The 14,290-nt window shown below is 33.3% G+C and overlaps 1 protein-coding gene across 1 annotated transcript; it reads right to left on the bottom strand.

Moving 5' to 3' along the window:
* Window positions 1-4,354: 4,354 nt before the first annotated feature.
* Window positions 4,355-14,290, bottom strand: LOC129809553 (importin-11). Its single transcript, XM_055859476.1, has 7 exons — window positions 12,135-14,290; window positions 8,982-9,131; window positions 8,714-8,921; window positions 8,404-8,641; window positions 5,132-5,467; window positions 4,900-5,065; window positions 4,355-4,832 (listed from the first exon to the last, which is right to left on the bottom strand). The coding sequence occupies exons 1-7, from the start codon at window positions 13,899-13,901 to the stop codon at window positions 4,704-4,706; spliced, it is 2,994 nt and encodes a 997-aa protein (XP_055715451.1). The 5' UTR covers window positions 13,902-14,290; the 3' UTR covers window positions 4,355-4,703.

Genomic DNA, 14,290 nt, shown 5'->3' on the forward strand with positions numbered 1-14,290 from the left:
TCTCCTTCTACTAAACTGAGCAACTGAGCAATTTCAAAATGACCGTTAATAAAGCTAGGATAGGAAAATGAAAATTGAGTGGTGAACTTTATTAGGGAAAATTAAGCTAATTCAGAACCTGATCCAAATGGAAATTTTTCGCTACTCCAAATGGAAACGTTACTGTTTTCATGATAAATACAGTACTAAATTACTATATCTATATATTTTCTATACCTCAGTTTCATTATTTAGTTAATTTTGCTCCAAATAAGGCAAAAATCCATTCATATTCAAAAATTTTAATTTGTTAATTTCTCAGAAAAATTAAAAATGTATCTTTTCACCATCGAATTTTTCATCGATCGGCCATGTTTTCCAATGAAAAACACAATGAGGAGATTGTTGTTTATTCGTTTTGTTTAACATTTATGTCATATTTCTGGCTAATTTTAGTTAAATTAAGTGCTAATCTTTATTGCTAACGGTACGTGAAGCTTTAAAATGAAATAATTACCTATTTCGTGAACAAAAAGGGTTTTTTCTGAAGTGTCTGCAAATGCTTCAATAGGAAACCCCGGAAATATGATATTTTTGGAGAGATTTTCTTATTGTTTTAGATGGAAAAAGAGAAAAGACCAGGAATAAGAACTAATCCTGCACTCAAAAGCAACTCAACAAGGTTTTAGAAGCTTTTCGCCGCGGTTTCATTTACACAGTTTATCACACTTGTCTCCATTTGGATTAATTTATTTCCAATAGAAGCATTTTACACTCGAGTATTTTTCTTGTATTTAAGAAGTTTTCAAATTATATTTAAAGAATTTTCACTAAACAGTAACATTCTAGAAAAGTCAAGGAGCAAATTTATGTAATTCTCTTCAAAAAAAAAAAAAATGAACTTAATGTGTTGAATCTTCTGTCAAAGTTAAAGCGTCTGAAAGTGGTTTTGAATTAGGACATAGGGAAGCTTATGATTGGTGGACCTTCTTCCCTCCAGGTCGTCAATCAGTGTGATTAGTGGAGCTTTAAATTTTTTGGAATGCCGTAGGAGAGCAAAGAGTTCTAACTTCGACCGATTTCTCGGTTTCGCATTGAAACATCGGATACATCAATCCTCGTGGGTTGGAGAATGGAGTTTCAAGGCCCAAAAAGGGGAAACTTTGAAATTGGGCTTTTTTCTCCTATTTTTAAATGGAATTGAGCCTTATCATGATGTATTTCAGCTTCACATGCTATTTATGGAGCTAATCATGCAGTAAGGTTCAGTTTCACTTAAAAATAGGAGGAAAAACCCAATTTCTAACGGTGCTATCACACTAGGACTAGGTTTTTTCACAATTTAATTTTAAATTGGACTCAGCAAATTGAGCATTAAAATTGCGAGAAACACTTGAAATTTTTCGGCACATTTTTGCGATAAATTTGCTACATTAAAAAAAGCCGCGCATGCCAGTTGTTGTTTTGTCATTTGTGATTTTGTTACATTAATATTAGAAAAATGAGTGAATCCAGTGATGAGGAAGAAATTTTCCTATTTTATGTAGGGTTCAATAAAAATGTGTCTCAAGGTAAAAAGAAGAGATTGTGGGCCAGAAAATGGATCCAAGAAAATGGACAACAATTTTCTTCGTATGGCTACTGAAGAATTTGAGGAACTACTTCACATAGTTGGACCTCATTTGCAGAAAGAAACAACGAAAATGAGGGTGCCTATGTCGCCTAGAATTGGAATTGTTGAGCAATTTTAATATTTTAATTTGCTGAGTTGACATTAATTTGAGCAACCACATTTATGCTATTTTAGTATATTTAAACATGTTTTGGTGGGCCAAGTATTAGTTTATATCAATAAATAAGCGAAAATCTATTAATTCAAATGATTTTTAATGCAAAATAACGCATAGGAACAATTCATCTGAAAATTAAATCGAATTTACAAATTGAAAAAATCCTAGTGTGATAGCACGGTAAGGTGCCCTACTACCCCATTTTATTGCTCTCACAACGGAGTTCAAGTAATAAAAATACCAAATTGGCGAAAAAGGTAAAGTTTCTGTAAACCACAAGAAAAATATCTAGGAATGTTTTTTATAAAAATGATTTTTCGATCTCGCGAAATAATTTTTGAGTTTTTTTGGGTTTCGTAAAACAATTTTGTGGGCTTTTGGATTTCGGGAAACTAAAGTTTATTTCTCGAAAAAAATTGAGTTTCATGCTTTCACGAAATTTATTTGTTAAGTTTTTCGGGTTTCACGAAACATTTATTGGATTTCTTGGGTTTAGTGAAACAGTTTCTGGTGGTTTCATGAAACACTTTTTAATTTTTACGCTTTCCACGAGGAGTGTCTCGAAATTCCTTTTTATCGGTTTTTTTTCGGGTTTTGCAAAATAAGTTTCACTGTTTTTTTTTTAACATTTTTTAGGGTTTCTTGGAATTTCACAAACGGTTATTACAGGTATGCCTATGCTAAACGTTTATTGAGTTTAAGTTTCTCGGTTTTCACGCATTGCTTTTCAGATTTAACAGGTTTCACGAAAATTATATCGAGTTTCTCAGGTTTCACGAAACAATTTTTGGGTGTCTAGGATTCACAAAACTATAATTGGGTTTTTCGGGTCGCGCGGAACAGTTTTTGGGTTTTCCGTGTTTCGCGAAAATAGTTTTTTTTTGTGTTCTATGGATTCTTAAAACTCTTTTCTCTAGGTTCTAAGTTTCTTGAAATTTTTTTTTGAGTTTCTTTGATTTCACGAAGCAATTATTGGTTTCGTGAAATGATTATACGGGTTTCCGGGTTTTGTCATACACCGTTCTTAGATTTCTGTTTTTTTTTTACATATTCAAGTTAATTTGGAGTTCACAAAACAAGAATGAGGTTTTGCGAAACGCTTGTTGAATTTCTCGGGATTAGGAAAAAGATTATACTAGGTTTCTCTATAGTTTCTTAAAATATTTTTTGAACTTCTTGAATTAGGTTCTTGTTATTAGGTTTTTCGAGCTTTTGCAAATAATTGTTTTATTTTTTATTTTTTTGGTTTCGGGATACTAAATTTAGGTTTCCCGGTTTACAATTTTTTTTTTAGATTTTCCAAGTCAAGTTGGGGTTTCTCAGATTTCACGAAACTTTTTGAATTTCAAAAAACCTTTTATTCCGATTTTTTAAGATTGCGCGAAATATTGAGTTTCTAGAAAATAGTTTTTGGATCCCTCTGGTTACTTAAAAATGTTTTTGGGTTTTTTTGAAATATTTTTTTGAGTTTCTAGGATTCCACAAAGCAATAATTGGACTTCAGGAAATTTTTGTAGAGTTCCTCTTAAATAGGTTTTGGATATATCTGGTTTTCTAAAAATATTTTTTGGTTTCTTGGGACCTTGGGACTTCATAAAACAATTATTTGGTTTTGTGAAACGTTTGTTCGGTTTCTCGAATTTTGCAAATTAAATTAGATTTGTCTGATTTGTTAAAACATTTTTTAGGATTTTTTGGAATTGTACAAAACTGTTATTAAGTTTGCGAAACGTTTATTGAGTTTCTCGGTTTTCACAATTTGCTTTAGATTTCTCAAATTAAGCAAAACTTTTATTTTACATTTCTCAGGTTTCACGAAACAATTTTTGGATTTCTCCGATTTCACAAAACTTTTATTTGGTTTCTCGGTTGCAGGCAACAAGTTTCTTAATTTTTCGGATTTCGCGTAAAAAATTTTTGGATTTCCCTGATTCCGTTAAACTTTCGGATTTTACGAGTTTCGCAAAACAGTTTTTCAGAAAAAAAATTTCTCGTACTCTGGGAAGACGCGCTTTCGCTTCCCTGTAGGGAAAAGTGCCCATGCTTTGCACGGTCCCAAGCTTTATAATGAGTAATTTTTTTCCTATGTTTCTGTTTAAATACTACTCCGGAATATATTTTAAAGTAAAAACAAGACACTCAGATGAATCACATTTATTGAAAAACATACGAAAAATTTAGTCATTGTAAAGCTTGGGATCGTGTAAAGCATGGGCACTTTCCCATACTGCCTGACTCAGACATTACTAGCAGCTAATGCTATGATTTACAGGACAATTTAGAAAATTAAATTTTGAAAAAACTTGCTACACTTAGAAAAAAAAAGAGGGTGCGATTAACTTTTTTTCTCAGAACTTTAACACTTTTTAGGTGTAAAAATATATCAACATTTTTTAATGCTAAATTTACACCTTTTTAAGGGTAAAATTAACATAAAAAGGGTAACTTTAACCCCTAATACACCTAAAAAGGGTAATATCCACACCGATTTTGGATCAATTCTGCAGGGTAAAATTAACATTTCTGGAATGTTATTTTAACTTTTTCGGATTTCTCTCAAGTGTAAAGATTAAAAGAGGAGACTATTCTTAACGTATGTTACGTTGATGTTTTATTTTCTGCTAACTTTCAAATACACAATAACAAATTGCAGGTCCTCTCTATAAATTCAACATAAAAAATTGTGTAATAATATTTTTTTAAAAACAATTTTGAAGATAAAATGACGTACAAGTAGTAAAAATTATTACTTGAAGATTACAATTCAAAAGATAAAAGAACTTCTCGCCGGTATAATTTGTGTATATCCAATATCCTGCTCCCTTATGCATAAAAAAGATAAAGCATTTAAAATTTAGATGAATTTGTATCTTTAGTTGATTATTGAATTTATATCGATAGGTATTTGCAAAGGTATCTTTTTTTTTAGATAAATTACGTAGCTGCTGGAATAGTAACTCCAATGTTGATGAATTCCGATAAATCGGTGAGAACACTTGCATCAACAGACAACATTAAGTTTTGATACCTTTCATTGCCTATTTGTGTCTTGAGTGTGAATAACTGCAAAAAAAAATGGAATAAAGATGATAAGGTAAATCAAATTAGATGAAATGAAAAATAAACTTACTTGTGATTGAAGATAATCCTTGAGAGAAATTTTATGAACAGGATCCTCCATAGCTATCTGACGACATCGCTCGTAGTGATGCGTTTTACTCTCAAACTCGACATCAGAAGCCAATGACCACATATCACTTGAGTCAAACTCCATTGACTCAGTAAATACCAGAGAACTGTAAAGACAGTACACTTCTTACTCAATAAAAACTGCCTAAAATCTTTTAAAAAATCAATCTTACTCTGCCCAAACTCCTGATTCCTCGTAGTATTCCATCATAATGTCATTCATTGTTTCACATATTTTGAGAATAATATAGCCAAATCTCTCGAAGATCGTATCATTGTGAGCTGTCAGCAGGCTCGACATAGCTAAACTGAGAAGTTTCTTCTTATCAGCCTGCGTCACAAGTGAAGATTTTGCAATCCAAATATCCAAAATATCTGCTAAAGCATTGGGTAGTTGGAGACTTTGCAGAACCTCACTGAAGACTACTTGATTGATCAGCAAAACACGAGCCATTATCGACAGATACATTGTCATCACCAAGGAATAATCCTTATCTTCAATTATATTCCTTTAGAAAGAAAACAAAGGATGCAATTTGTAATACGGGATATACAGTATCTGCTGAAAAAACGGCATTCCATAGAGGAATCGGGATTTCTTGTAAGGTTTACAGGGATGTACTGCATTCTTCATTAGTTAACCCTTTAAGGACGATTGGGTCATCCGTGACCCAAAAATTAAATTTTTCCTATGGCTTTCTAAAGCTGTATTTTGCTCTAAAACGTTAGAAAAAATGATTTTTTCTGACCATCGATTTTTGAACTTCTCGTCCTTAAGAGGCTAAGTGTCCTGTGTAAGCGCGGTACAACCCATTAGAGACGAATCAAATATATACAAAGTTTTAGTAACTTAAGAGATTCGAACCCGTAGCACTTGTATTACAAAGCAAGCACAATGTTGCTAATTAAATTCCTTAATATCCGAAAAAAATTTAATGTAAAACACGGCTCTGGTTCTGGAAATATCTCTGTTTAAAGTTAAATACGATTTTCCCATATTTTAAAGGGTCCCGATCAAAATTCCGAAACCTGAAATCCCAAAAGCCCAAAATCCTGAACGCCAAAATTGCGAAAGTCCCAAACGTCAAAATCATGGATGCCAAAATCCAGAGACGCTAAAATCCCGAAAAGCTAAAGTCCTGAAAAGCCAAAATCATAAAATCTTGAACGCTAAAATTCTGAAAGCCAATATCTCAAAGATCAAAATCCCGAACGCCCCGAATGACAAAAAACCTGATAAGACAAAATCCCGAAAGACAAAATCCCAAATGGGTCCAAATACCGAAATCCAAACACCGAAAGCAAAAAATCTCGAAAAGCCAAATTCCCTCTAATTTTTGAAAGTGACAAACTACTCCCACCATTTCACCATTTTTTTGGATTTTGGCTTTCAGGCATTTTTCGTTTTCGGGATTTTCGTTTTTTCGAATTTTGGCTTTCAGCATCTTCGCTTTTGTGATTTTGCCTTTCGAGATTTTGAGTTTCCGGGATTTTAGCGTTTCGGGATTTTGGATTTTCGGGATTTTGGCTTACGAGATTTTGGTCAATTCAGAATTTTAGTTGTCCGGGATTTTGGCTTTTCAGGACAGAAATAGGAATAAACATATGAAGAACGTTTAGGAAAAAAGGTATGTGAATTGCGATTTCATGATTTTTTCATGATCCAAAAGGTATTCCAAAGCCATAGTGATCTTTTCCTTCTGCTTCTTTTTTGTGTCTGTGTTTAAATTGACTAGTCATGAGCCTACACAGAAAAAATATTTTGTAAAAATGTTCGTAAATGTTTGTGAATTCCTATGGGGGAGTTACGAAATGCTCGTGAATCGTATAACCCACAAACAAGTTCGTAAAAGTTTGTACTTTTTTCACAAACATTGTTCGTACGTGATCATTTGACGAGCATTTTCTGTACTTTTTCAAACATTTGTTTGTAAATGTTCGTAACACACAAAAAATATTCGTAAAATTTTGTAATTTGTTCGTAAATGTTTGTAAAATGCTCGACAAGAAAACAAACATTTACGAACAAATGACAAAATTTTACGAACATTTTTTGTGTGTTTACGAACATTTACGAACAAATGTTTGTAAAAGTACAAAAAATGCTCGTCCAGTGATCATGTTACGAACAATGTTTGTAAAAAAGCACAAACTTTTACGAACTTGTTTGTGGGTTATACGATTCACGAGCACTTCGTAACTCCCCCATAGGAATTAACAAACATTTACGAACATTTTTACAAAATAATTTATTTCTGTGTATAGAAAAGCGGGCCTCAGTCAAAATTCCGAAAGCCAAAATCCGGAATTCTTAGAAGAGTCATAGCTACTCCCAAAATTGCACCCGCGCTTGCTGGAGGCAAAGGGAAATCTTCTGTGTCTTGGGAAATTACCTATTCTACACATTATCTTCCATATTTTATCCCTTTCAGGATTTTGCATATTCCGGGATTTTGGCTTTCGGGATTTTGGTTTTTCGGGATTTTGGCTTTCGGGATTTTGGTTTTTCGGGATTTTGGCTTTCGGGATTTTGGCCTTTTCGGGATTTTGGAGTTTGGGATTTGAGCTGCCTCCGAGAAAAGCTTATCGTGGCTTAAATTCTTGACAGACCACCTCGAATGGAATGGTAACTTTTGCGTAAAAATTTAATTGCGAGATAAAATTTGGAGGTTGTGCTTTTTAGACTTTAGATCAGGAAAATTTCATGAAATACATTTTCCATTTCTTTCAATTTTAAACACGTTGCATATAACATCTCTATCGCACTCTAATCGAAATTGAATTTATCATAACACTTACGAGAAGAAGAATGGGAAAGAGTAGAATACACATATCTAAAACATTTCAGAAGGGGATGATAATTTTGATTTTATGGGGTTAAAGATCAGGAATTTTTACTACAAAAATTCAAATCAAAATAATTTCACTGAGAAAAAAAAGAGGGTGCGATTAACTATTTTTCCTCATAACTTTAACACTTTTTAGGTGTAAAAATATATTAAAATTTTTTAATGTTAATTTTACACCTTTTTAAGGGTAAAATTAACATGAAAAAGTATAACTCTAACCCCCAATACACCTAAAAAGGGTAATATTTACACCGATTTTGGATCAGTATTGCAGAGTAAAATTAACATTTCCGGAATGTTATTTTAACTTTTTCGGATTTCTCTCAAGTGTTCAGTTACCATGGGGTTCTTACATTTTTTTTTATATATATAATTATAAGCAATAGACGATCCTTTTAATAAAAAAATCTTACTCAATTTTAGGATGCTTTAAAATGGAAAGAAAAAAATTTTAGCCACTCATATATTCTAGATCAGGGAGTTGCAAAACACATTATGCCAAAGTTTAGGCCCGAGCGGAGGATATACATGAAATTTTAATAGGATTATACTTATCTCCTTCACTAAAATCAAAGTAAAAAAAATCTTTTACTCACTTGAATACATCTGGAAGAACGGGCTTTAGCAATTCAATTGAAAATTCGGGCTTTGCACACAAAAATGCCTCAAAGAGCTTCATAATCATACAAATACCCTCTGGACGCATATCACTCAAGAGATAGGCACACGTTGACACAACATTCTTCCCATGACGTTCCAAATATACCTGAGGACTCAATAAAATATAAGCCTGGATTATATAAAGCACCGTTCTCAGATTTTCAGAAGAATTCTCTGAAATAAATATAAAAATACATAAAAATAATTATTTACAATTTTTTTTCTATAGAATTTTGAGCTTTTTACCTATAATGGGAAGAACATTTCCACACAATTGCAATAATTCTTGTGTCATTAAACTACTATTCTCAATGACACTCAACCACAATTCTAATCCTTCCTCCAGAAGATATACATGCGAAGGCTCATCCATATTTGTGCTGAATGAGATGACATGATAGAGAAATGGTGCCAATTTTGCGGGAATATCACATAGAGCCTTCACAATTTGCAGCTGAAAGGGATTTGTCAAGATAAGGCAATAATTTTCCAAAAAAAAATGAATTTAAATTACCAGAGTTGAAATTATGGCACAACGAAGCATATTGTGATTAGCACTCTCTTCCCACAGGAGTGGCAAGTACTCGATTAAATTGTCCATTTGGGAGGAGATATTATTGCTCATTTTGTCCACAATAAAAGACATAACAGTCAGAACATTCATCTGCAAAGAAAATTTAATCATATAGAAATTCTTGGAGAATTTTTCGTTTTTTTTTAAGCTAAAGAAAGTGGAAAAATAATTTAATTTTTCATATAAATATATTATACGCATATTTAATTCTTTCACGAGTTCTGAGAAAATTTAAACGTTTTGAGTATATTATTATAGGAAATTTACTGCTTTACAACATTGCAGAAGACTATTTTCCTCTATCTCGAAAGAAATGTGATTTTCGAATCATTTTCTAAAAGTCGATTTTGTGCAGATTCTCAAAATTGCTGGGGCAATTTTTGTCAGTCTATAGAAATTTTGTGACGTTTTACTCCCACAAAAATTTCATTATTTTTTATTTTACATAATCCTTCCTCGAATTCCTTGAAACGTTGTAAGTTTAAGAAGGTTCATGAAGGCTATCTTATAATAAAAATTTCAAGCCTCAGTCTCTTTTATTTTAGAAAATAGTAAATATTGAAATTTTCGTTTTGACAAATTTTGCCCCAGTCTCCGCTAGATCGCTAAAATTTCATGAAAAACAAAATTCGCGTCCTTTTTCTTATCAATTTTTTGTCTATCCCACTCTTTTGATTTTGAAATTAGACTGAACTAAATTAAATTTGGTGTGATGTTCAAAAGAAGAAGAAGAGTGTTATAGAGTGGGATAGACAAAAGAAAATAATTTAAGAGAGATGTGAATTTTGATTTTGTGATATTTTCCTGATCTAAAAGGTGTGCTGAAGCCATTACCTTCAAAATTCAACTCACAATCGAATTTGTGATTTTATTTAGTGATTGCTCATTTGTTTTTTGTTTTTTTGTAAATTTTTATTAGTTTAGTTTTTGTGTTTGTTTATCCATTTTTTAGATCTTTAACTATGAAGTACCAAATCAATTCAATAATATTTAATTAAAGTTCCGGCCAAAATCCCGAAAGCTAAAAATATGAAAAACAAAATTCTGAAAGAGACGAAACCCTAAAAATGGCCATGGCACTTTTATGAATTCGGAATTTTTCCTTTCAGGACTCTGGTTTTTCAGAATTATGACCCATTCAGGATTTTGGCGTTTGGGATCTTTGGTTTTGCGAATTTTGATTTTCGCAATTTTGGCCTTTGAAATTTTGACTGGACGAGGAATTCTCTAACAGCATGACAATGCCATATGACAAATTTGAAATTTTTTTTATATGTTAAATCCGGAAGAATTAATCATAAATCCGACTTAGGTATATGAGGTACTAAAAGCTGCATAGATCTCCTTGCAATGACCATTAGATGCAAACTGAGTTTTTATGGTGTCCTGCTCCAGAATTTACTACGAAAATTTGTCATATGACATTGTCATATCGTTACAGAATTCCCCTACTGGTCTCATTTTATTAAACATTATAAAAATAAACAAGAATATAATAAGGGAACCAATACTAAAATCGATTTTTTTGGTTTTTGTGCGAATTATCAAAATTAATCATAATAGTGTGGAATCACCACTTCTCGCCAGTGCCCCACTTTTCGCCACTTATATTGAAATCGCTATTTCTCCCGATTTATGAAATAAATGAGCCGCAAAGTTCTTTGTATTTTTACTGCTGCTATGTATAGAGTCGAAAAATAATAATTATTCGTTTTGGATTTACGATTGTGAGCATTTTTTAGAGAAATATTTTTAGCAAGTGCATTCAATCCAATATTTCTTACCAAATATACTAAGTGTCATCAAATTTTCATCAAACAAAAAATACCTTTTTGGAACAATAATTTGTCCATTGAATATTTAATTACAATTGTGGAATACATAAAATTTGTATTTAGTTAATTAATATTTCATTTTATATTATTTTTATATAAAAATGAGGCATGGCGAAAAGTGGTAATATTTTGGAATGATTTTACCACCTGTCGCCATCTCTTTTCAATAGACGAAGCTAACTTCGCTTCGCAGATTGTCAATTGTCAAATCTGCATTGTTTACTTTCTGCAATAGACCTATAATTTGATTTCTCAAATACATGTGAAGAAAAATCGTTTAAAGTGAGTAAAAATAAGGTGATCATGAGGAAAAAGAAATGCTGAATGTATTCTTTTTATAACATTGCCTAAAATAATCGAGTTTGGACCTTCTCAAGTGGGTGGCGATAAGTGGTTACAAAACTGGCGAAAAGTAGTGAAAAGTGGCGACGAAGTGGTTATTTTTGCATTGTTAATAAAAATTAGTTTTTTAAGTAGTCCAGCGTTAAATTCTACACAGTAAAAAATAATAACTACGATTATCGCGTGTAATGGGAGAGCATTGATAATTGTAGTAAATTTGCAACGATTATCGTAGTAAGCAAAGTTGAAAAGCAAACATGTTGAATTTTCGTAGTTGAAAAGCAAACTAAGTTGAATTTACCTTCAACAATTGTACTGAAATTACATAAAATGTAAAAAGAAGAAGAATGAGTTCAAACGAAATTAGTTGAAAGTTGAACTTTTTGCTGCGATAATCGATTGAAAAATTACTACGACAATCGAATTGATTCTATTACACGCGATAATCGTGGCAATTTTCACTCAGTCAGTTGAATGAAGTTTATTCCATTTTGTTGCTTCATTTTATTACTATTATAGTAATTATTACTACTATTTATTGTACGTAGGCCATTACCGAGAGTTTAATTTTACTAGTTTTGCAATCTAAATGATTCCTTTTCAGTTCAAAGTTGATTTTTTAGTGGTTTGTAATTCATAATTTCAACTAGTTCAATTCAACTAATGGAATTCAACCTGCCAATTTCATCTCGTTTTTACTGTGTAGGACTATTGTTTTTACAGATCAAAAGCCAATAAATCTGAGTAGTTTTGTGTCAAATTTGAGTTATCTTGTAATAAGAGTTCAAAAGTTATAATAAAATTAATTCCTCTTTTTCCTAAACATGGCGATAAGTGGTTACTCCACCCTACGTTTATGCTGAGAAATTGCACAAGAAATAATAGTTTAGTTTAGATTTTGGAAATATTTGCTTACCTTTGTCTCACATTCGCGAGATTCCTTAAGGAGAGAGAATAACAGAAAGAAGGATGGTTCGAGAAACTGGACAAATGTTTCAGGATCAAAATCGAAATCATCCATGGTCGTCATGAGGGTTTTTGACGCTGTAAGCCGAATAGAGATATCCTCCTCTGGTTTTAGCAGTTCCAGGCATGCTGCATAGACTTGTGGTCTGAGTGCTGGATAAAACTTCACTCCAGTCAGCTGCCCAATGAGCCAAATCACTCGTTTTCTTATGATCCGAAAATTATTATTCTTGATCTTCAGTTCATTTAGCAATTGAGATGTGAACCATTGATCTAAGTCCACTTCATCAAAGAGATCAAATGCCACAAGTCCAGCAGCATTGTAGATGGCATCTTTTAGGAGAATATCCTTAAGATCAGAATCTTCAGTCAAGATGGTCATTTGGGCCTTCTGGATGTATTTCACCATCTCTGGGTTCATATGTTCCCGGAAATTTTTAAACAGTGTGAGGAAGAATGTCTCTGTGCAGGGTTTCAGTTCATACTTCCATGAATCTCCACCTTCATCGGAAGCATATGCCTCGGGATCCTCATCCCACGAATTCAATTCACTTTGGGTGAGAATAAAGTAATGAGTGATGATCTTTTCGCAAATGTAGCTAATGCGTTCTGGTGTGAAAAAGTCCATTTTGGCCTTCTTGGCCTTTGTAAAATCAACATTGTCTGACTTATTGGCTGGTATATGGTACTTCACGGTGGACAGTATTCTCTTCATAAGATTGATGCAGTGTATGGCAAAATTTGTGAATTGGACCACATTACCCTCGAAAATCTTGCTGGTGCCTTCGTTGAAGACATAATTGAAGGAAAACTCGAGAATTGTGGGAACAAAATCAATGCACGATGCTGGATGTTGCTCTAGAAATTCATTGAGAATTTTCATCTGCTTCAGAATAAATTTCTCCGTCAACTCCAACAGATTCTGCAATTCAGCCTGCATCTTCAGGCGCATCCGAGCCTCCAGTGATTCCTCCAGTCGCTGAAATACCGTCTTTATGAACATCATACAGTGTTCGGATTTGTACGGCTGACTGAAACCATAAATGGTCAATTTGCGTAGCATTTTGAGTGTCAGGAGGGCCTTCTCGATGTACGATACACTGACACCGACTGAAGCTGTTTGCTCATGGATACTTTGGAAGTACAGTGAAATGAATCCATCCCACAGGTTCAAGATAAACGAATAGACATTCTCCGTGAGGTCCTCAAACATCTGCCGATCATTTCGAAGGCGTTTTGTCGATAGGGCTTTGATTACATGATGAAGCACAAGAAGTGCCCGGTGCTGCTGCAGCTGATTGTCCACCCGAACAGCTTCCAGCAGAGTTGGAATCAGTTCTGGCCAATTCTGTGGACAATCGAGTCGTGCGATCTTAGAAATGATAACGGCAACTTGAACAGCAACCTGAGGCACAGGTTCATTAAATGAGCTTATCAAAGCTGTCTTAATTGTCTCTTTTTCCTCAGCTTTGATCTCATTAGGAGCATGCTTCCGCCAATATTTATTCACGCCATTCTTGAAACATACAGCAGCCATCCAACGAACACTAACATCCACCGTGTGATCCGTGAAGATCCGCAGGAGGATACTGTAGAATCCTGGTTCAACTTCCCATTCAATCAGCTTCTGCTCAGCTGGTTTCAGCAATTCAGAATTCTGACTGCAAGCACACTGAAGTGCTTGAAAGACCATAAATTGTGGCGATGATTGATCCATTTTCTTTCACCCTCAATTTCTTTTCACTCTTTCATGCAATATCCAAAAGATTTGCAGATTCTGGCCTTTCTACGTAGTCAATACGCAAGAAACTACACTACAGAAACTCACTCGGAAAACCGGTCAATAAATAAAAAAAAGATTTTCCTCCATTGAAAAAAATCTGATAATCATCCGAATTGAGGTTAGACGGAGCCCCAAGCTTAATATCACGGCTAAAAACACTTTTACACCCCGTTTCTTGTTTATTCTGAACACTACTGCGTCACATTGTACGTAAAAAGATGTAAAAATGGACCAAATTTGCTCATATTCCCGACTTTAAATTATTTATTTTTTTCCAACACACACTTCGATTGCCGACATGACTGACAGTCCGAAAGTCAGGG

Source organism: Phlebotomus papatasi, chromosome 1 (genome assembly GCF_024763615.1).
Source record: "Phlebotomus papatasi isolate M1 chromosome 1, Ppap_2.1, whole genome shotgun sequence".
Classification (NCBI taxonomy): domain Eukaryota; kingdom Metazoa; phylum Arthropoda; class Insecta; order Diptera; family Psychodidae; genus Phlebotomus; species Phlebotomus papatasi.